Below are 22,431 nucleotides of genomic sequence, written 5' to 3' on the forward strand. Positions count from 1 at the left end.
AAGTTGTGCTGTCTACTTTACTGACTGCTAGGATTTATCATTAAATTTGTACTGCCACTCATTTTTTCACACATATATCTTAGTGAAAGAACAAAGAAACAGATGGAACTTGAGACACAGTGTCTTCTTAACAAGTAGGGCAAAGTCACGATATTTATTACTATATACCACTCTATAAGGTGTGGGTATTCCGAGTTATTACCAGTAGAGGGAGAATCGCTGAGGAAGTGAGGTGTTCAAAATTCTATATATTTACAAAAAAATATATAAAATTATATTTCTCGTTATCTCAGTAGAGCTCAAACATCAAGAGCCTGTAGACTTCTTGAAAGTCCAGGCCTTCTTCATCTGGCACTTGGCTCAGAAAGCTGTCTTCACTTTCTCAGGGTTACAGTTACAGTGCTGGTTCAGGTCATATCTAATGTCTTTTTTACTATTTTGCTTATCTTGCCTTTTCTCTCTTTATCATGCAGACTCAGGAACAGTCACAGCTGAAAATTCTTCTGAGTCCTGTGTACTTTTATTATGAATGGCGTCACATGCTTGTGTTTGTTGTTGACCAAAATTATTCCAGTATTGTCAGCCAAAACTGGTTCAGTAAGGAGCTAGTTTCTTTCAAGTCTCAGTAATCCCACTCCAGTGAAAATAAAAAAGCATCACTTGGGGCAGGGATAATATTTTCCCTTTCCATGGTCAGTAAGCCAAATTGATCTTGATCTTCTTTCTTTCTGAAGTACAAGACACTGGTCATGATAGTCTTGGCAGGTCAAAAAGCAAAAAGTTCGCAGCCACGTGCACACATGGGTTTTCAGTTATCTAACCTCACAAAACAATTACAGCTTAGTTTTGTATGTGTGTGTGTGTCCCTTTCTTTGGGGGTTGTAGGGGGAGGAGACAAGGCGCGGGTGGCAGTGCTAAAATGCCCTACCAGCTTCTAAGACACTTGTAGAAACTGGTTTTGACACTTCTGTTCTACTAATGTGGTTGTTTTTATCCGCAAAAGTTACTTAACTTCTACTGTCATAGATGGAAACATTGCCATGTAGCTAATCTGAATGTCTAGAAACAGGTAGGGTTTTTTTGATTAAAAAATGTGGCTAGAAAAGGAGAGGTTGTCCAGCTCTAATTTTTGAATACTAATCTGGGGGTATGATTTACTGCCCCTTGTGCTTCCGTTGAAATTGCACCCAAAAATACACTGGTTCTAACTGGTTGGTGAAGGCAGGAGGGGTGGGCATGTGTTCTGCTCTCTCTTCTATTTCCTTTTAAGCCCAATGGCTAGAACTGGATGTTTGTGAAGACTTGCAGAGAAGAACTTTCTATCTGTAGAAAAGTAATATAAAGTTTCTGATTTGTATGTTCATTGATTGACCCTAGAAGCATTTAGTATACATACCTTTGTGCAATAACCCATGCAGTGAGTTCCCCTAATTCAGAAAAGGTTTCAGCTTTCGTGTTCGGATGCATTATATTTTTCATTCTTAATGAAGAAATTGTTCTTAATGTTAAGATAGTCTTTCTTAAAACTAACAAACAGTTACGTTTGTTGGATATGGAAAGGCATGACATAGAAAGGATTGGGAAGGAGAAGGAAGAAAACTTTTGCTCTGCAGAGGAGGTTTTGAGAGGTTAATAAAAATCAAAAGTTGAAAATACAAACCAAGGGTTGAAATTATAGGTTTGCAGAGTGAATCTTGAATTCTCTTGCCTTAAGCATCAGGTTGCTTGAAACGCTAAACTTTCTATCCATGCAAATTTCTTAAAATCCAGTCAGAAACTGATAGCCCTCCCATACATACTGATAAATTTTCACATCTCTATTTAGAAGAAGAGTAATATTACCTCATTACTTGAGATCTAGTTTGACATAAAATCAATAGTAAAGGTTATTGCCAAGTTGGGCTTATCTGGAAGCCTGCTGCAATGATCCATCTGCTGCGAGATTGACAATGGGTTGCATTCCTGGTTCCATTAAGAAAATTAAACTGGCTCTAACTGGCTCCTGTTTGGATAGTGAGATGAAGCAAAGAAAGTGTAATTATTTACAGCATTAGAAATCTTGCTGCAGCTGGATCTTCGGGGCGAGGCCTTCTCTGAAGGGGAATACCTTGATGACGATGAGACTCCGTATACAAAAGTATTCTGGATGACACAAAGCTGCTTGTCATTTTTACAGTCTCTGGATGCTTGCCAGCTTTTCCTGTGGTGTTATAAATGGAGTCAAATTTCAGTACTAGAGTGCACAACTAGAATGTGTCATGGTGCCTTAGGGCTCTGACTCAGAAGAGCTGCCAGTTCACACAAGTGGTTGTTTAAGACAGTGGCCTTGCTCTTCTACAAGATGCCACAATTCTCCCAGCAGAGATGGCAGAAGGGACAGCATGTCTTTCTCAGCTGTGACATTTCAGAGGTTGGTTTATTAACTTAGATCACTGGTGGTTTTCATTTATTTTTATGTACAAGGCTATAAATGGCAAATTCGAAAGTATCTAGCTCATAAACCATGTAGGATTAAGGTGCAGCAGCTGAACTAGTCATTGTTTTCAGCTGTGGGGCAGTAATCTCTTCAGTTCTTACTACTAAATGTACCACTGTTTGTGAATCAGCAGCTGTGTGCTACAGGGTCCTGCACTCAGGGGTGTGATAACACTGGTGATGTGGTGATGTCTCAGCTGCGGGGTGGGTTGCAACTTGGTGGAGGTACTAGAACTATGTCTCAGTGCATGGAAGGTCTAGTATGCTTAATAGGTAGATTCAAAAGGTTTAAAGGCTGTCCTTACCTTCATTGAACCAATTTGGTTAAGAACCATTGATTTTTGCAATGGAGTGATGAACAAAGCTCTGTCATGTAGCAGAAGTGATTCAGTTCTGGGTCAGTGCTGAATAGTCTCGGCTGTTGCGCCACAGTGTGGCAGGGGGAATATATTTGTAAGTGTATTTATATGATGTATATTTACGTGCTGGATATTCCTGAAGCTGCGCTGTAATACAGAATGAAAGTAAAGCAGTCATTGTCCTTTGTTGGGTAGTGGAGACGATGCAGTTGTAATTCAGGGCTGGACATTTCTGAAGCTAAAATAAATTATATTGAGCTGTTGAATATGGTATGATGGAACAGGAAACAGCAGAAATAGGATCATCTTGGTAAGAGGAGCTCAACTTCAGATGAGTTTAGGGAATCTGCAGGTATTTATGTGTGTGCTGAATTTTTTTAACAACACCTGAATACCCTGCCTTTCGTCAGACTGATTTGAGAAAGGTACTTTGAAAATTTCCATTTGGTATCTCCAACTTTTGATGCCTAACAAGCATCGTTAAAATTACATAGAACTATTTGTCTTTCTCTGAATGGCCACAAGTGCTGCAGTTGAGAAACCTTTGCTGTCTAATGGTGATGACTTTTTTTTGTGGTGTATTGTAATATACCAGAGCAATCTGTATTTTCTGTAATATTCCTTCTTTTCTTCCTCTTGCTTTGTAGATGTACTGTAGCTTCTTAAGATGGGAGATTAGGTAGAGAATGCACAGAGAAAAAGATTCTCACACTTGACACAACTAAGAAATGTTCAGGGCCAGACACTTCGTTCCAGGACATACAATGTCGGTGTTAGCTTGAGGAGATCCAGAGAGTGAACAGAACATAACCCGATATGTGGAAGGCACATATCAGGGGGGAGTGTCCAAAACTGGTGATAAATTAAGCCCCATTTTAACTTTAGAGTCATCCGGAATGGTGCGATCTTTTCAGCATTAGCAATAGGATCTGCTGCAAAGATGACCGAAAATGAGCTGGTTAGGCTGAGCATCACTTATTTTATATTAACACCTGTTTGTTATGTTGGAGTTTACATTCATTGATCTGTCCCCCTTGTGGAGGCTATTACTCTTATTTGGTACAGTGCAGAAACTTTATGCTAGAGACCCCATGGATTCCAGTGTGCTGTGCATGTCTGATAGTTCTTTGTTGTCTTCTAGGATGAAATGGAAATACCTGATGGCCCATATTGGCCGAATAGAAAGACCTTTTAAAATCACCTTGCTGTATTCAAACTGTGGAGCACAAGAGGTTGAAGTGCTGGCAGTGGGCTCCTTGCAACTCAGGAACTGCTTTCATGGTATGTGGCAATACATCCCAAATGCAGTCAGAAAAGAGAGCAGCATTCTCACCAGAATTGATGAGTGTGATAAGGGAGTCAGTTAGATGTGAGTTAAATGAAAGCTGAGTCTCCTCTGGGATTTCTGTCAGTACTTACCTGTCATAGTCATATTTGCATGTGTTTTATGTGTGTGCACACATGTGTATGGGCTCTGAAGACAGGGTTGAAGCTCAGAGTTATAGAATTGATTTCAGTGATCCTCTCTGCTTTTCAGATCTGCTTTGCTTGATCTTTCTATGAGAAAACGGGGCTTATGCTTCATCCAGCAACAGGGATGGAAAAAAGTCTTTGCCTAGCTTATTGTGGCATTTAATAATTTTCTTTCTTAAATAATCAAGAAAAAAAGACTACCCTGTGTCACCAAGGCTTTTTCCATACTGGGGCTCTATCTTCCAAATCTATAAAGAAAAATATTGATCTACGCTCCATGGGGTATATTTGCTACTGCCAGGCTGATAACTTCTGTCTAAAATGAAATTAGTTGAAATGTTATTATTATCTCCAAAGTACTGAGTGCTCAGCTCAGAAATCCTCAGTTTTACCTGGCTCTTCCAGTCCTGTTGTGAATGTCATGCAAATGATATCTCAGTAGCTGTGCAGAACCTTGTTAATGTCATTTAGGCTTCCTGGAAGTACAAGAATCTGTCAGCACAGGCAGCCAGCAAGTTGGAGACATAATCACCTTCACTTCCTGGTTTTTATGCATCAATATAATGCCATTGCCTCCACTTTGCAGACACTGTAGAAATAGCTTTGAATGTAATGTAAAAAGCTTCAAGTGTAAAAAAGAGAATTCTGGTTTCACAGAGCGGTTTCATGAGGCTACTTTTGATCATATTAGAGATTTAATTTTATTGCAGTCATTAGTCTTTTAATTTAACAAATGTTTTATTTTTAATGCAATGTTTTTTTTTGACAGTCACAGAGTTTTAAGGGGATGCATGCAGCTTGGAGCCCTGTGCTAAACACTCAGTCCCTGCATAAGCTGATGCATGTACCCAGCACAACATAGTGCCATAAAGAAATACTGGTTTCAGACTGTGTACCTGGATTGCTGCAGAGGTGTCCTTTTCTCATTCTTCTGGAGCTGATTCCCTAACTTTTTCATTTTTTCCAGAGCAGTAATAGTCCCAGTGGAACTTCTTTACAGAGTTCTGCTAGAGGGGAGCAGGTTGAGAAGAGCTGTACGGACACCCTCAGGTCCGTAACAGACTGGTGCACACACACACATCCACAGGGCAGGTTGGGTGCATTAGCAGTCCTGCTTTTGGTAAATATCAGACTTTAAAATTGTGTTCAGCCTGGTTGCTGGGTACCTGTACAGTCAGTGAAATGCTCCCAAAATGCAGCTGACTAGACTAGGTAGTAAAGTTCCTGCACAGTGAGCCAACTTGCTAGGGCAGCAGCTCTTTTCACAGACTGGATGCCACAGAGCTGGCACAGTGTTTCAGCAGCAGGAGTGTTAGTTAAGCCTGAGCCTCAGTAGGGCAGAGCAATGTGTCTGTCAGGACTGGAGCTAAGTGGGTATCTCTGCCTCCAGCAGCAGAGTGACCTGCAGCGTGTCACAGCTGCACAGGCATGTGTGTGGAACTGAGGAGCACAGCACGGTAGGAAACTGCATGATCCTTCATTAAAATAAATAAATGAAGATAGCACAAACACAGCAGAAGATTAATGCGTGAGAGAGAAAGGAGCAATAGATTTGGTCTCAGTGAGAGCTGAGGTGATCTGCAGGAATGTCATTCTGGACAGAAACCTACATGGTAAAAAGCAGAGGTGAGTATCATTTACCACCCAAAGGACTCTTTCTGAGGTGCAACACATGAAGGCTGATGCTCATGAAGGATCATACACATTCTGCCAACTCATCTCTGGGCTTCCTTTTCTTTTTTCCTTTAGATAAAGAAAACCAAGATCTTTCCATATATGATAAAGGCTCCACTTTCCCCTGCCTTCATGGAGGCTGTGTCAGCCACCTACAAATCTGTGAATTCATCAGTGATTGCCCTGCAAAAGAACAGGAAGGACTGAGGTGTGGTGAGTATGTGGCATGGCACTTTGTGGGAACATTCACCCCATTAGAAGAAATAACTTAGACTGAAAAATAAGTTAAATTGATTCAATCTCTAGATTAATTCAGTATTTCGCCTCCTGAATTATTTTATGCTATTTACATTGTTTGGATACCAAGATTCTCTTTGAAAATTCACCCTATATAGGATAAAATGGATTTGGGTTTTTTTGTTTTGTTGGGGTTTTTTTGTTTTGGTGTTTGTTTTTTCAATATTCCAATAAGGACCTCAATGACCTGGCTTTCATATGTGCTGCTACTTCACAGAAAGGCAAAACCTTATGTACATGTTTGCAGCTGGGTGAGAAATTCCTTCTGGACCCAAGGTCTGAACCTCCCTTCAGTGGAAGGTGCTGATCATCTTTCTAGTGCCAGCCAAAAACATGGTCATAAATCTGTCCCTGCAAGATCCCAGTTCAGAATGTTTCTTGCACGACATGACAGGGAAATCCCCTGATTCAGTACATATGGTGCTAAGAGGCATCATGTAGCTTTGTTGCAAGTATAGTGGCAAAGATCTGAAATAATCCGTTGATTCACCTTCCTTTAAGTGAACACAGAAAACTTTTTGATGTCTCTAATTTCATATACAGCAAGGCCTTTACAAACATATGGCAGTGATTTACCATTCTTTAGACTTTGGGAGCTGCAGTTTTGCATAGTATCTAGAGCAGGAGAGAACTGAAAAATCTCAAATATTTCCAAGAGCAAAGTGTTGGCTTTGTGAGAGTGGCTCTGGAAAAAAAGAAATGAGACGTATAAATATTTCAATGTTAAAAAACTTTGTAGCATAGGTTGGTTAGCTTAGGCAACCACAATGAGTTTTGACTCTTGCTGCCATTCATGTTCTTCCATAATCAAGTTTCTCATATTTTTCTGCTTTTTCTTGTTCTCCATGGTAGACAGTCTCCCAGAGGGTTCACATTGCTCTTTTGAAGAGGGTCCATGTGGCTGGACACTGAATGAAACTGCAGCATCTCCTTGGTCTATTCAGGGTTTTAGTGAAATGATTCCACATGACTCCTTTGTAGGATCTACCTTGCAAGCCACTGGTGGTAGGTTCCTCATAGTTCTCTCTCACTCTCTGTGTGTATATGTGTGCGTGTGTGTATGTATATATATACAAGAGCCTGGAACCTAGGTTTTTAAAATGGTTTTGAATTTTTTGGCATTGCCAAAAGAACTTTAACATCAGTGCTACCTATAAGAACTTCAAATGCAGCTAAAATTAACTTCTGAACATGTTTCAAAACTTTATATGAAACAAGTTCTACAACAAAGTTAACATGAAACTATCAAAGACACCGATTCTCCTTCACCTTAAAAACATATATATATATCTATAATGAATTTTCTTTCCTCTTGTGTGTACTTTTTCCCTTCTTCTTCCTCTTACGAGCTATGCAAGTGCAGAGTACTGCAGTAGCAGCATGATAACTGTTGCATCACAAAGAAAAAATTGCCCAGCACAACTAAGCAGCTTGTAGAAACAAATTTTGAGACTTCTGCCAGACTCCGCCAGTGGGTTTGGAAGAGCATCACATGTAAGCATACCTGAAGACCAAGTGATCATACACTTTCTGTGCCATAGAGTACCACAATAAAAAGAGTCAGATAATTCCCAGAACTGTCAGCTTGGTAAATAAGAAGGAGGGAGGCCAGACCCTCATGTGTTCAGGTTGAAAGTCAGAAGTGTTAGCACAGATGAGTCTTTCCTCACAATTCCCTGTCAAAGTGAAGGGTGTCCATATGAGTGTCCTCTTTGTCTCTTGAGAGCTTGTCCTTGGAAACAAAGACTACAAATAAGCTCTTCCAGCTCAGTGTTTGTCTCACGAAGAGTCATTGATACTAGTATTGTAAGAATTGGGGCTGATTAGGAGTTCACTGTAGACTGATGTGAGCTCCTGTATGGGAAAATACTTGAGTGATGTCTGAGGTTTATGGGTTTACGTTCCAGGAACAGGTTTGGGATATTGACATTTGTGCTGCTGAAATCTGCCGGAGTGATTATTATATCCTCACTAATAGATTTGCTCTCGAGCCGTGCTTGTCATCTTACTTACACTGTGCTTCAGCACACTGATGTTAAATTATTTCAAGAGACCATTAAAAAAAAGCAAACCATCATCTTGCCTTTTCTGACTCACTTTTCTGTTCACAGGACACTTCCTCTACCTGCGAGCAGACAACACTCAGACGAGGGGTACAGCCAAGGCTTACAGTACCAGCCTGCCAGCCAGTATTGCCACTGAAGACTACCAGGTATATTGCTCTGTCTTAGCACCTTTGTGGAGTTAATCTTCAGGCTGTAGGCGCTGTTTGCGCAACCAGCTCATTCTCCACGCTCTGCAAAACACTGAAAAACAGAAGAGTTGGCTAGACTGCCTAGCTAGCTACTTGTTGAAAACTGCAAAAGAGACATGAAGTACATCTCCAGTAAGAGAAAGCAGGAGCCCCAAATCAACTCCTCTGTATGAAAATCTCCCCTGTCTAACTGCACCGACTATTCCTCTGAAAGGTACCCAGCACCTGAATTGTATGGGGTGGCTTTGGTTTGTAGGAAAGTGAGCTGGCTGTCTGGTTTGTTGAGCCATTCAGTATACTTGCTGCTGAGACTTCTCTACAAAAAGTCTACAGTACTTTTGTAGGAGTTAACAAACTTGACAGATTTACTGAGAACAGGAGTGTGAAGTTAGTAGACATAAGATTTTCCAGGAAAAGATGAAGATAATAGACTTCTGTTCACATTCTTCGGGGATTTCAAAAGGTGAGGGCAATTTGGTCTGTATAAAATCACATAACCTGCCTTCAGCTCAAATCTCTACAAAGAATAAGGGGAGCTCCAAGATGCTTGAATTAAAAATATTAAATAATATTGTACTCACAGCACTTAGGAAAATTAAGCTACAAGTTTGAGCTGGGGTCCAGCCCTGCTAGAAGAAAATAGAAAGCTTTGATGCCTCTTAATCAGAGCTGGCAAAAAAAATATAGTGCAGTTGCCAAAAATGTAACTTGAGCATTTATATTTATTTATAAACCCAGGCCAGGTTTGCTGGGTAGTTCCAACAAAATAAAATGTGCTTGGAGCTGGGTTCACAAAACCAGGAGGAGGGGAAGCAGTAGCTGTTGGCTGTAGTGTACAGGTCACACTGGCAAGGATTTGAACGCACATTTCAGGAGCAAGGAACCTTCCTGTGGTTGTTCTTTGCAGCACGTGCCTGTGTGTGCTCCCTTTCCTGCTGATGCTCTCTGTAATACAAAGACCAGCTGAGGGCTCAAAGCTGTGGTGGAAATAGCAGTTCTGTCTTGCTCTGTGGCAAAATGGAAGTGGTTGCTCCAAAGAAAGAGGAACGAGTCCTGCTTCAAAATACTCTTTGGTCTGGTGATAGGATTGCTCACCTGTCATATGGGTGTTGCCTATGACTTGGAGCAAGTATGTGGATGGAGGCTTCCTGCCTCTAGACACAGCCTAATTCCTCATTTCAAGAGCATTTGGGGCAGGGCAGCTCTCCCTTTGGAGTGCTTTTGTGTCCTATGTAGTTGGTGCCTGAATGCAGATTGAGCCGTATCAGTGCAACACGCTGACCTGGGTGGTTATGATGGGAATCCTTCAAAGATTTATACTGTGGTTCAAACCCTTTCACAGGAATCTTTAAGCTGGTGAGAACACTGAAGAGGAATGTATTTGGGACTGTTTTTCTGCAATAACCTAACACTAGTGGAAGCATTTCATGATAAAACTTTTCCGGGGTTTAACCCTGTGTTCCTCTGCTTTACTGCTTTTTTTTTTTCTTTTCCTGAAGGAGATAACAAGGAAACCAGTCTTCTCTCACCCAGATGGTGTCTGAGGCCATGGATATTGCTGTCAGTGGCTGGAGAACAGCTGCCAAACAGCTGTGTCAGTCAGGGTCTCCACTAAGAAAATTCTGTGCTAGGAAGTGATGAGCCATACACAAGCAATGGGGGCCTTAGTGGTGTGCATGATTAAACAGTTTGACCCAGGATCAAAGGTTTGGTGTCTCAAGTACCGAAGTAGGGGAGAAGTGAGTACCTTTCCCCTTTTATCACAGATTACCATTCTTTTTCTCTTCTTCCTCTGTTACAGATCCAATTCTCAGTGTATGTTTTTGGCAGCTACAATGGTACCATCTCCTTCTCTGTCAGGGAAGAGATAAAGGGAGCTCCAGTTACTTTGCCAATGTGGGAAAGATCAGGGAGCTGGAGTGACCACTGGTTTCTCATCACCTTACCAATGCCAGTACTTCAGAACCGGTAAGACCTCTACCAGCAGCGTCCAGGGCTATCTCTGGAGATTTAGGAATTTGTGACTGTCTTTGTTGTGAAGCATCTCTTTCATTCTTACCTTCTTCCAGAGCTGTTTCTATGGAAAAGATTACAGGAGTACTGCAATTCTTCTTGCTGAGCAAGTATTCTGTCACACATGCATATCTTTGTGCACGTACAGAGCCTATCTCAGCACAAGCCCTCATGGTGTGTCTGCACTTCCACACAGCCTCAGACAGTGCTCAAGTGTTGGCAATAGCAAGAGTCTGTACTAGAAACTTTTACCAACTTGAGAAAGCCAGTATATTCACAGTAGCAAAGTGCTCCCAGTAGAGAAACAGCTGTATTAGCATAGCTGCACTTTGTACTCTCACAGTAAAAACAACCATGTGAGTCAAAGGAGTGGTAAAATCACAGTTGCACCACTACAAGCCTAGGATCTGCTGTCAGTGCAGCTGAGGCAGCTGGAGATCATTCATGGCCACATCACTGATGCAACAATCTTGGGAAAAGACCGTTGCCCAAATCAGCCTTGCACAAAAGTTGTCACAGTTTTAGATGTGAAAATACAGCGTGACATTGGTTTTCAAATGAAGTAAAATACTGAAGATTCAAAGAGTTTCAACCCAATCTAATTTTAATCAGGTACTTTCCCTACCTTACCCACTGTCACTCCATCTCAAACCATGTAGCTGGTATTGGCAGCTGGTTATTTTGCACAAGACAAATGATTTTAAATTGCTTCAATCTGGTTTTCTGCAGTTTCCTCAGGAACACCGGTTTCACATGACACTCAAGACAAAAAAAATTTCAAAGTCTATACAGAGAATACTATAAATGGAAAAATATCTACCTAATATTGGCAATAAATAATGTCTCAAACTGCAGGAATTAGGGGGTGTGAGGGGATTTCTTTTAACTTCAGAGGTTCTCTGCATCTTTGTGTAAAAGGCTAAAGGATGTGGATCTGGAAGTCATAGCAATTCAGACCCAAGCAGCAGTAAAATTCAGAGAGAGAGAATGTTGTTCCACCCTCTTTCTAGTTTAATTTCATTATTATCTTTGGTCTCAGCATTATCATGCGTTCACCATAAGCCCCTTTGCCATGAATTATTCCTTTAGGTTAGGAGAAGTTTGCATGCTAGCTGTGTATTTAATGTTCTAGTCTGACACAGTCTAGAGCCCTGTGGATTAGCATCTGTTTAGTTCTGCCTATGTACAGTATGACCACTGAATTTGTCCAGAACACCTCTTTTCCCCAGGCACTTTCATGTGGACCTAACCACTGCAGAGTCCTAGGGGCTCTTCTGAGGTATTTAAGACCTTCTGCCTCCTCTGTTAATACAGTCCCTTATGCTTGTTTTCCAAAGCCTCCAATTTCTGCACGAGCCCTCCATTCTGAAGGGAAATGGATGTTCTGTGTCAGCAGGGAATGGACAGCAAGAGGGTTTAAGGAGCACTAGCCAGCACTGCGTGAAAAAAAAATTGGTGTTCTAATACTGTAATGGTTGAAAGAGTTGAGCACTTAGACAAAATGAAAGGAGTAGGTAGGCCATGCATGTGTGTATTACGACAGTCTGTTTCCAGTAGTTCTACCTTGTTTGACTTCATGTAACATTTTGTATGCCATTTTCAAACAAATTTAAAACTGATGTGGCACAACAGTGACAATCACTGGGGGTGAGGCTGGAACTGTTCAGTCTGGCAGGCAGACCTGTGCTACCTGTGACTAACAGAAGTAGCACGTTGTCATTCACTGCACTGATCTAGAACAGAAACAGAAGCAGCACACACTTTGCTGGAAGGTGGTGTAGCTATTTGCCCCAACTGAGGAAACCCTGGTCTTTGGCCCCCCCAGGACACGGGCTCCATTCCAGGCCTCTTGCCTCGTTCCGTCCATGCTCTGCTTCTTGTTTCCCCTCTCATCTGCTTCTATGAGCACTCAGTGCCCTTCTTCCTTGTTTTCATATACTTAGTCTCTCTTCTCTTTTAGGCTTCCATTTATGAACCCATTGTATCTGTCTCATGCTTCCAGTCATAACTGCCCTCTCTGAACTTCTCCCAGACCTACAGTAAAGATTTATTCCCAGTCTTCTTGTTTGACTGGCTATTTTTCTCTGTCCATAGATCTCGGATCCAAACCCCCGGGCACACCAAGTCCAAGCTCCCCTGGGATCTTTACCAGGGATCTCCGCAGCCTTTCTGATATGCCACCTTAGAATCATAGAATTGTTTTAGTTGGAAGGCACCCTCAAGATCAGAGAGTCCAGCCATTAACCTAACTCTGACACTGAACCATGTCCCTAAGAACCTCATCTCTATGTCTTTTAAACACCTGCAGGGATGGTGACTCCACCACTTCCCTGGGCAGCCTGTTCCAATGCCTGACAACCTTTCGATGAAGCAATTTTTCCTAATATCCAATCTAAACCTCCCCTGGCGCAACTTGAGGCCACCTTGTTCGCTCTGTATTCCATGTAGGCAGCTTTTTTCTACATTTGGCCAGGATCAGCAAAAGAAAGAAGGGTTGGGGAAGAAAAAGTGTATTCATTAATTTGGAAGGGCAGTTCTCTCTTCACATAGCTGAAGCAGGACCCGACACATCTCATAACAGCATGGCCATGGATAGTATGATTTAACCCCAGACCTGAAGATATACAGGGAAGGAGAGACTGCAGAATTAAAAAAAAAAAATTATCAAGCATCAAGTGTCAGGGATTTTAAATCTTCAAGGACATTTTACTAAAATTTGAATAGATTCTTATTCACATGGAAAAAAAAGCTCATCCCTGCCATGTGACGCTTCCTTGCAAAGTTCAGATCCCACTTCCAGTACCGGCTAGCACAGAGCACTTAAAAAGATGTCAGCAGTTTCAAGCACGTCCAGAATGATAAATCCCTGCATTGCCTCATGCTCAGCACCGGCAAAACATTTTGACTACTAGGCAAGTCATACCAAAATAGAGAAGTTCAGCCTAAATTGGTCTAAGGTTGGTGAAGTTGCAAACAGTTGTAAGCGGAGGTATACAATGAACATGGCTGTACAATCCTAGCACAGCTTAGTATAAATCTCCATGAATTATTTTTCTGTATATTTGTGGGTGCTGGTAGCTTTCATTGGTAATGAAAACTCCAGCAATGCTGCTTTTAGGAAATTTTTTGGTCCAGAGTTTGGGCTGGCATGTCTTTTTCCTGTATCCTGAATCTTCAGCAAATTCCTGTCCTTCTCTTGCTGTATGAAAGGGCTGTATTTTATCCTGGTTCCTCAAAGGGATGATAGCCAGCAGCAAAGTGGGTGGGAGGGTACAGATCACACAAGGAGAAAGGGGAAACATGAATTGCAACACAAATAGTTGCTGTAGCAGGACATGAACGGCTTGATGGGGCCAGAACGAGAGAAGCCTTAGCAGAAAGAAAGAGGAGACCTTGGAGGGGATATATAAGTAGTTTTTAGCAGCAGCTTCCTCCAGTGAATTTATTTGTTAGGAGAGAAGGAAGACAAACTACACAGTTTGCTGATCACCCTCCCAGTCGGGCATCTAGCTACTTGGAAAACTGCTTCTGATGATCAGCTGGCAAATTCACTCACTGGGTTCACAGACACAGGGAAAAAGGCTGCTATCAGAAGAAAATCAGACAGGCAGAAGACCAGACATCATGGAGCTGAAGAGTATAATATGCTGGACTCAGCAAAACGAGCTCAATGAACAGGAACACTGGAAACCCCTCTGGCTAACAGAGCACAGAGTTCAAAAGGCAAATTCCTCCTATTTTCTCAAGTTATGAGGAAGGGGAGACATGCAGAGCCCAGAGCTTATGAGATGTCTAGTCTCATGCACTGGGAGGGGGCGGGGGATGTCATTCCCCAGGCTCCCACTTGTACACATCTGGAGCAGAAATCTACCTAGTGACACAGCACCATGGACTCTCTCCTGCTCTGGCTCCATGGACCAGATGCAGCAGGCTGAGCTGGCCAAGGGTACCCTACCATGTGGGTGCTTTAAGTAAGGGGTAGGCTCTGTTGCTGTATCTATGGCTGTGGGTCCTGGAAGGGCCCTAGTCCTGGGCTCAGGGTTCTGTGACTTTCTCTTCCATCAAATGGCTGGGGGATTTACTGTCTTGTGTCAGTGGACTTATGTACAAGGACTGAAAATGCGAAAGTGTTGCTAAACCTACTAAAAAAGAGGCAGGTTTTTGTAGGAAAGAGATCTAATGGCAAATTCCCCTGCTGACCCCACAGCTAAGAGAGTGGTTATTCAAGAGACCCTTGATTTGCATTTGCTCCACCAACACTTATTCCCAGAGGGCTCAGATTCTGGAGGTGTGAATGCTTTCATTTAGCACAAGGGGTCATTCTTGAGTGGAGTAAAAGCAGTTTATCCCTAAAGATTTTGATGCAGCTATGCAACATTTTATTAACTCTGGATATAGATCAACATTTGGCTGGTGGGTGGAATACGCACACATGCTTTATTGCCACTAATCTGGGACAAGTGTGTTCCTAGACTGAATGATTAATGTGTTAGGCAGGTTAGTGCTTGATCTCTCATAAATCATCGTTGAGCTTCACCTATGACAGCAGTAGGGATCCTCTCCATATGCGTTTAATAACAGACTGGACATCAGGCACCTGTTTATTTCTGAAATTTAATGAAAAACAGTTCAGTGCTATCCATTAGAAGGAGATCCTTCAGACCATTTTCTTTCCTGTTTGTGAATTCAGAACATGGCAATACACGTGGGATATGACAGACCTCCCAGATAAGTAACTAAACACCTGGTCATGGTGGAAAAAGATGAGACAGCCCAGAAAGCAAACACTTCAGGGAGTTATGGCTGAAATTTAAAATGTCCTGACCTTCAGCTGAAATGAACTCATGTCATCTCGTTATGTTACATTGACTGAGTTTCAGGCCTGTTTCCTGTCTGTTTGGTTATTGTTGTTCTGTTCAGTTTTTATTCTGGCTATCTCTTTGGGAATGGAAAGAAGGGCATTCTCTTTACCCTCCCCTTTTGTACATGTCTAATTCCCTGACTGTTTATAGCAGTTGAATACGGATGTTTGTGTATAACTATTAGTAAGGGACAGTAACTTGTTTTTCTACATATGTGTGCAGACAGTAGGGCAAGTAGGGGTCTCATTCTTGTTTCCCTGTGAAATCTGGCATTTTATGAATGTTGATTGGTCTTTACTAACTGTTGATGTGTGGATAAGATTTCTAGCAAGCCCTTTTGGCTGCCGAGGAGGGCTTGTCTGGAAGAAACATTCTAAATAGTGATGATCATGATGCGATGATAAGGGAACATTCTATTTTTAGGGTGGTTCTGTTTTGTTTCGTTTTCCCTCTGCCCCTTTGTCTGTCTTCTCTAAAACTTCTGTCTTATTGCAAAGGTTTCAACTGCAACTCCTGGCAACCTGGGGCTGGAATTCCCACGCTGACATTGCTATCGACAATATTACGTTTGGATTGGACTGCTTCACTGACGGTGAGCCACAAATGTTGTAGAATCCCTTAAGGAATTTGAGTAGTGTAATCAGCATTCCACAAATTTAGGACACACATACTCTGTTCCCCCCACAGAGTGCACATGGATCATTTATGTTAGCTTTTCCAGCACAATGCCATATTATCTCAGACCCACTGAAGACTGGAAGTAGAGGTAATTTTATTGTGTGTCAGAGTCTCCTCATGCTCTTTTTTTCTCTAATCTGGGATATACTGTATCACATAGTTGAGATCTGTTGCTGTGTGTCTTGGCAAGAAACACTAGCCTTACTCCTTAGCTCCTAAGTGGAAGGATTACATCACATTGTTCTTCAGCAGTCCCCGCTGACCTATGCACCCTGGCAATTGATAGCTGAAGGGAATTTGCTGAAATCAAAGGGGAAAGTCACCATATTTTAGTGGAGGAAAGGAAGAAAATGGAGGAATTAAGTTGCTCTCTGACAGCAGAGCTTAGATTATTGCAACAAGTTTTTTTTGCCCTTCAAGGAGGTATATCAGCTGTCACTGCCAGATATACAACAGATGTGCTTTCCTTTGCTTTATTACTGCAAATGCGGCTGACCATAATGTATTCCACTGAAAAATGCAACCAGTGTTACCTTCTGAGGCAAAGAAGTGGAAGGAGGTTGGATACTTGGACCACTTGCGAACATTAGAAACTGCCTTCTTTTTGATCCTGGAGAAAAGACCTATATGCTCCGTTGTAAAGGAACTGGAGAATATGCCGCACTTGAATTGTGGCTTCTGTTGCAGCCAAAATGTACATCAGTGGTCCTGTGCTACCTTTCATATGTCATCACCCCCAGTATGCCAGCATTTAAAGTAATAACACATCCCTGCAGAGACTAGCTGTAGCCTGACATAACGTGGGAAGGCTTATGTCAAAACAGACGTGTTAAAAGTTCTTCATCAACAAAAACCCTTTTCCCTTCTCACCTTTCTCTGAATAAGTCTCCTGTTCTCTATCTCTTTGTTCTGTGGGCACTGAAACCATGCTTCTATAAAATGCTGAGCATGCACATTTTCATTTGAAATTAAGAGGAAGAGATGTTCCTTGATGGTAATGTAGTTTGCTTACTCCAGCTCCATAAAACCCCTGGCTCCCAAACCCTTTGAGACCTCCATGTTAACACTTTGTTTTGAAATCTTTTGAGGAAACTGAAGAGAGTGATTCCAGATGCTCTTGTGCCAGCTGATGTGTGCCCAGCTGCTGGAGTTTACTGCCCTCCTGAGAGCAAATACAGCCTTCAGTTTACCCACAGACATTTTGCTGGCTCTGGTATGGGGACGTATCCTCCAGCAAATGGGTGGGGTCTAGTTGCCACTGCAGCAATATTATCAGAGCTTGTCTATTAGACTGCCCGAGTGACTCAGTATAAATTGCACTGATGTCCAGGAGCAGCTGCCACCTACCCCGTCTGAGATGTGTGACTCATGCACAAGACAGACATTGTGAAGGAAACATGTTTCTCGGAAGCCTTACTCTTGCCACTGTTCCTTGAATCCTCTTCGCAAACTGACGTTTTCTCACCTCTGAAAGCAACCCCCTTGCATTTGTCTTCTCATGACTTTAATTCAGTTATGTTGCAGAGAAGCCCAAGAGCTCTGCTGTGTTTTCAGTAATGAAATTATTTGTCCCTGACAAGGAGAGGTTTCAGATGTCAGAGATGGAGCCAATTAAGATCCAAGCAGTGAATTCTTCGCATGAGGGCAGCAGGAAGGATGTATGGCAGGAAGGAAGAATTCGCTGCTTGCTAGTATGTAAATATTATTTTCTCCATCTGTTTCAATCCTGTAGTTCAAATGCTCTACAAAATCCAGTGCAGACTCTGAAAGCACTGCTTGTCTGTATGCAAACTGGGAAAGAAGGTGAGGTTTTCCATATATCTCAAAATCGAGAGGAAAGAATCGGTAAGATTTATGAGGAAAACAAGTGGGTAGTGAGGGCAGCTCAGGGACATCAATAAGCACGAAAACCAAACCAGCCATTGTTTGGATGGCAGCTCCTGGGCAGTGACAGATGTTTTCCCTGTGAAAAAGGTGACATGAAACCACATTCTGGTTCATTGAATCACATTGTAAGTTGGGATCACAAAGCAGAAGACATGGGTCTTGTTTGTTGTGAGAACTTTTAAGGGAAAGGCATAAAGATGTTTTATCATTTTAGTGAACTTTCGTAGGAAGAGGCCTGAATTTTGAGTGTCTAAATATGGAAACATGGCCTGGCACGACATATAGAATGCTGAATGTTGTGCTCCTCAGTGCTTATGTGATCACTGCTTTTACTATTACCTTTTGGTGCTCCTAGCATTATATTGTTCCAATTAAGATCACAGGTCTGTGGTCTATCAAAGTGCACTCTAGCTCCATAAAGCTGGATTACATTTCGTTCTGTGCATCATTTACAATCTCCCAGAATACTGGTTTATAAATGGCAAACCTGTCCAAAGAGAGCTTTTTTTATAGCACACCTCTAGTTCTTGACTTTGGAGTCCCCTACCCAGCAAATTCTGGTTCTGTTGACCTGCCAGTCTCATTGATTGAGGTGGACAGTGGGGTGTGGTTCAGGTCTCATTACTGCCTCATTTCACTGATTTAAGAAGGTGTTGACTAGAAATGCAATAGATCAACCAAAGGGATGGGGAAGGGGGAAGCTGGTGCAGCTTCCTCATTCTCTGTCCTGCTCCAGGATGATCTGGAGAGGCTTCCAGGAATACTCCAACCTGCATCAGTAAGGTGGGATCTCTGAGACCATGCATACTTTGAGGATCCTGTGTGGCACCTTACGCTGATGAAATCCTGGCTCCAGGCCCACTATATGTATTTTTTTATTACAGTCCCAGAGACAGATAAGTAGGAGTGAGTTACTTTAGCTCTTTTCCTACAGGAGATACCCTGTATCTCTTTTACACTTGCCTCTGTCCCTTTTCAGTGTGGAAATCAACAGAATTAGCTAAATCTTGGAGAAGGGACTTCTGTGCTCTTCATATGGTTCTGATATAGGTACACCTTAAGGTGAATTAGGTCTTGTTCCATTCAATCCACTTACAGTCAACATGTTGGCTGTCAGAGGAGGAAATGGAAGCTAAAAAAGGCAGGAGCACCAGCCCCTGGACCCCTGGGCTACATTATATTTGTAGAAAATGCCACCTTACAAATTCATGTCTGACAGCGCATGAAATATCAGCCTTCTAAGAGTTAATGGCACATGTGGACAGAGTGATGTTCATCTTGTCTTGCAGCTTATCTGCTGCTGAACATGAAGGAGACAGAAGCTTTCTTCCGGTGTGTAAAGTTTTGAGACTGTTTCAAGAAGGAGGAAAGATTGTTTGTTTAGAAACAAGATTGCCTTAGGACACTCCATTGGAATGCTGCAAAAAAATCCATGCAGGTGCACAGATTCTGTCGCAGAGACTGATTTACATTCATTGGCTCTGGCAAACATACCTAGACTTCTTGTACATCTCTAAGTATCTTAAACTGTTGTGACCTTTGGGATTCGTAATTCAGTGCAGGCCTTGGGAGATCAAGCATCTCTTCTGGCCCTACATTGTCTTTTTCATTTGGTTTTCCTTCTTGTCTTTGATCCAGATCATTTGTTCGAGGTTAATTTCATTTTTTTTCTGGCTTGAGAACTCCATCCATTGAAGTTCTCTGTCTCAGCATGACCAAAATGTGTCAGGACAAAGCTCCCTTTTACTTCCATGCATCAATGTGCTTTCAGTCAGGCCTGGGGGAATATTCTCAGGAGTAAAAGCTCAGCAAGGTCTCCATGCTTCAATTAGTTATTTGGCCTTTCTGACACAGCTAACAAGGGTGCTAATCATTGCTATTTAGAGCAGTGGCTTCATGGCAGAGATAATTGTCCAGCTGGAACTGAGTGTGCCTCTTTTGAATGGAGCATCAAACAGCTGTTAGATTCGCACAACTGGAACAAATTGAAATATTTGTAATGTTTTTCAACTGATGAAAAATGTTCAGTATTAAATTAACAGAGGGCTCTTAAATGGAAAGAAGACTCTCCTTTTTCTTATAGATATTTTCCAATCAAAGATCTGCATAAAAATGGGTAATTTAACTATTGAAACAGGATGCTTGCAGATTATAAGGCAAGGGATCAGTTATTACTTTCTCCTGTTGTAAGGCAGCTTTGGTTATGTGTGGTGTTCTTGATGCATTCAGATGCTTTAGATCAGCAATTGCTTTGAAATCCCTCCTCTCTGAGAAAGGCCTAATTTTTAAAAGCCTGTTCGGCTGGTCAGAAATGTAGTGTTTGCTGTGTGTTTTCCAAAAATGTTTGTCCAAAGATTTACAGCTTTGTGTCAAGGGTATACTGCAGTTTCTTAACTGTGTGTATTACTGAGACTTGTAATTTTGTTTAGTATTTTATTCTCTAAGAAAGGTTGGAGGTGCTCAAAATTGATTGCTGAGAGGGTAGCAATTAGGCTGGTTTACCTACCATGACACCATTCAGAACCAAAGATAACAATTTTTGCTTTCGCTTTCCTTTACACCTCCATTCATTTAGCTGTCCAGAATTGTCACCTACCCCTTTCACCAGCAAAGCATCAATACCTAGTACCTGTTCTCACACACTATGCTTCCCCCAAAGTCTCAGTGCAATTTGCTGGCCAAGGAGCTTATCCTGCTGGTGAGCCTGCATGGGATCACACAGGGAGTTTGTGTTCACGTGAAATCCCACTGACTTCAGCACAGATGCAAGTAGCTAACCCAAGAGACAGGCCTAAAAGAATAATAAAAAATTGTGATTTTTTTATAACACCTTTTATGATGAAAGTATTATTTACTTATTTTAACAAAATTGTTGTACTTGCTTCATTCATGTGATCTTTACGTTTTGCATCTCTCTTTTCTACCATCCTCCCACCTCTCTCGTCCATTCTACAAACTACTACAGGAAGACAGCCAAATCATTTTGGTGGGAAGAGCCAATACCCACGGGAGATTAGTATCCTGGATGAGCATCTTCTGAACCCCCTGGAAGAGCCCTCCCTCCCAGGTAGATATTTCAGTACTGAAAACCTACTTCTTGACGATAAGAGGTGTCTCCCTTCCCATCCTTTGTATGTGATCTGCCTGCCCTATAGCAACAGCACAATTAAACTGTCCCAAAAATGTGGAAACCATGTCAGGTAGTCTCTGGCAACAGGGCAGCAGTTTGTTGGAGCCCCTCACCGGTGCTTAAAGAGCAGAACTTCTTTAAAGAAAAGCAAAATCTCTAAGTAAAGAAGCTTCAAGTAAAAGCAGAAGCTTCCTGAGTCAAATTCAGAATGCACAACACCTCACCCAGGAGAGAAAGATGTAGACCACTACAGGAAGCTGGGGATAGACAGTTTTACTGGGACTTGGTGAGTGGTGAAGCTGAACATAACAGGTGGAGAATAGGGGTGTAAAGATGAAGGTCCAGGGAGTGGAAGTAAATGAAGATCTGGAAATCCATTGAGGAGAAAAACTGGATTAAGAACTAGAAGAACAGGGGACACTAGGGACCAGATTACTGATAGCAGTAGAGAATGCCACTCTGAGGGACAGATGACAACTGTGTGGGTGAGAAGAGCTGCCTAGAGGGCCTGAGGAGAGGAGGTTGTGCTTGAGACTGCTTTGCTGTGCACAAATACCTGTGCATGACTGCACCACCTGCTGAAAACTGTGTCCACGTGAAGTGAGACAATCTGTCCTGCTGTCAGTTCCTCTGTTAGCTCAAAGGGCAGAGATTTCTGTAATCATAGAATCATAGAATAGTTTGGGTTGGAAGGGACCTTCAAAGGTCATCTAGTCCAACCCCCCTGCAATAAGCAGGGACATCTTCAACTGGATCAGGTTGCTCAGAGCCCCGTCCAGCCTGACCTTGAATGTTTCTAGGGATGGGGCATCTACCACCTCTCTGGGCAACCTGTTCTGGTGTTTTACCACCCTCATTGTAAAAAATTTCTTCCTCATATCTAGCCTGAATCTCCCCTCTTTCGGTTTAAAACCATTACCCCTTGTCCTAACACAACAGACCCTGCTGAAAAGTCTGTCCCCATCTTTCTTGCAGGCCTCTTTTAAGTATTGAAAGGTCACAATAACGTCTCCCTGGACCCTTCGCTTCTCCAGGCTGAACAAGCCCTACTCTCAGCCTGTTCTCACAGCAGAGCTGTTCCAGCCCTCTGATCATTTTTGTGGCGTCCTCTGGCCCCTCTCCAACAGGTCCATGTCTTTCCTGTACTGAGGGCTCCAGAGCTGGAGCTAATGTAGTTAGCCAGCACTCTTATCCCCACGATTAATCTGCGTGTTTGAAGGACGGTGTCTGTTGGGGATGGTTTTACTTGCCTTTTCCTTTAAACAAGATTAGATAATATTTTTTTTAAGTTTGTGATTTTTACTGCTGTTTTAATCATTCAGCTCTTAG

General features: G+C 42.2%; 1 protein-coding gene across 1 annotated transcript in view; it reads left to right on the forward strand.

The window, feature by feature from the left end:
* Window positions 1-22,431, forward strand: part of LTK (leukocyte receptor tyrosine kinase) — a gene marked incomplete at both ends in the record, with an annotated part of 94,782 nt that overhangs the window by 49,348 nt on the left and 23,003 nt on the right. Inside the window, 7 exons of the mRNA XM_082058335.1 lie at window positions 3,976-4,115; window positions 6,057-6,194; window positions 7,131-7,283; window positions 8,390-8,490; window positions 10,334-10,500; window positions 15,905-15,999; window positions 20,938-21,039. Of these exons, the coding sequence (XP_081914461.1) occupies window positions 3,976-4,115; window positions 6,057-6,194; window positions 7,131-7,283; window positions 8,390-8,490; window positions 10,334-10,500; window positions 15,905-15,999; window positions 20,938-21,039 (896 nt within the window). The remainder of the gene's footprint in view (window positions 1-3,975; window positions 4,116-6,056; window positions 6,195-7,130; window positions 7,284-8,389; window positions 8,491-10,333; window positions 10,501-15,904; window positions 16,000-20,937; window positions 21,040-22,431) is intronic.

Source organism: Streptopelia decaocto (assembly GCF_964273445.1).
Source record: "Streptopelia decaocto genome assembly, chromosome: 7".
NCBI lineage: Eukaryota > Metazoa > Chordata > Aves > Columbiformes > Columbidae > Streptopelia > Streptopelia decaocto.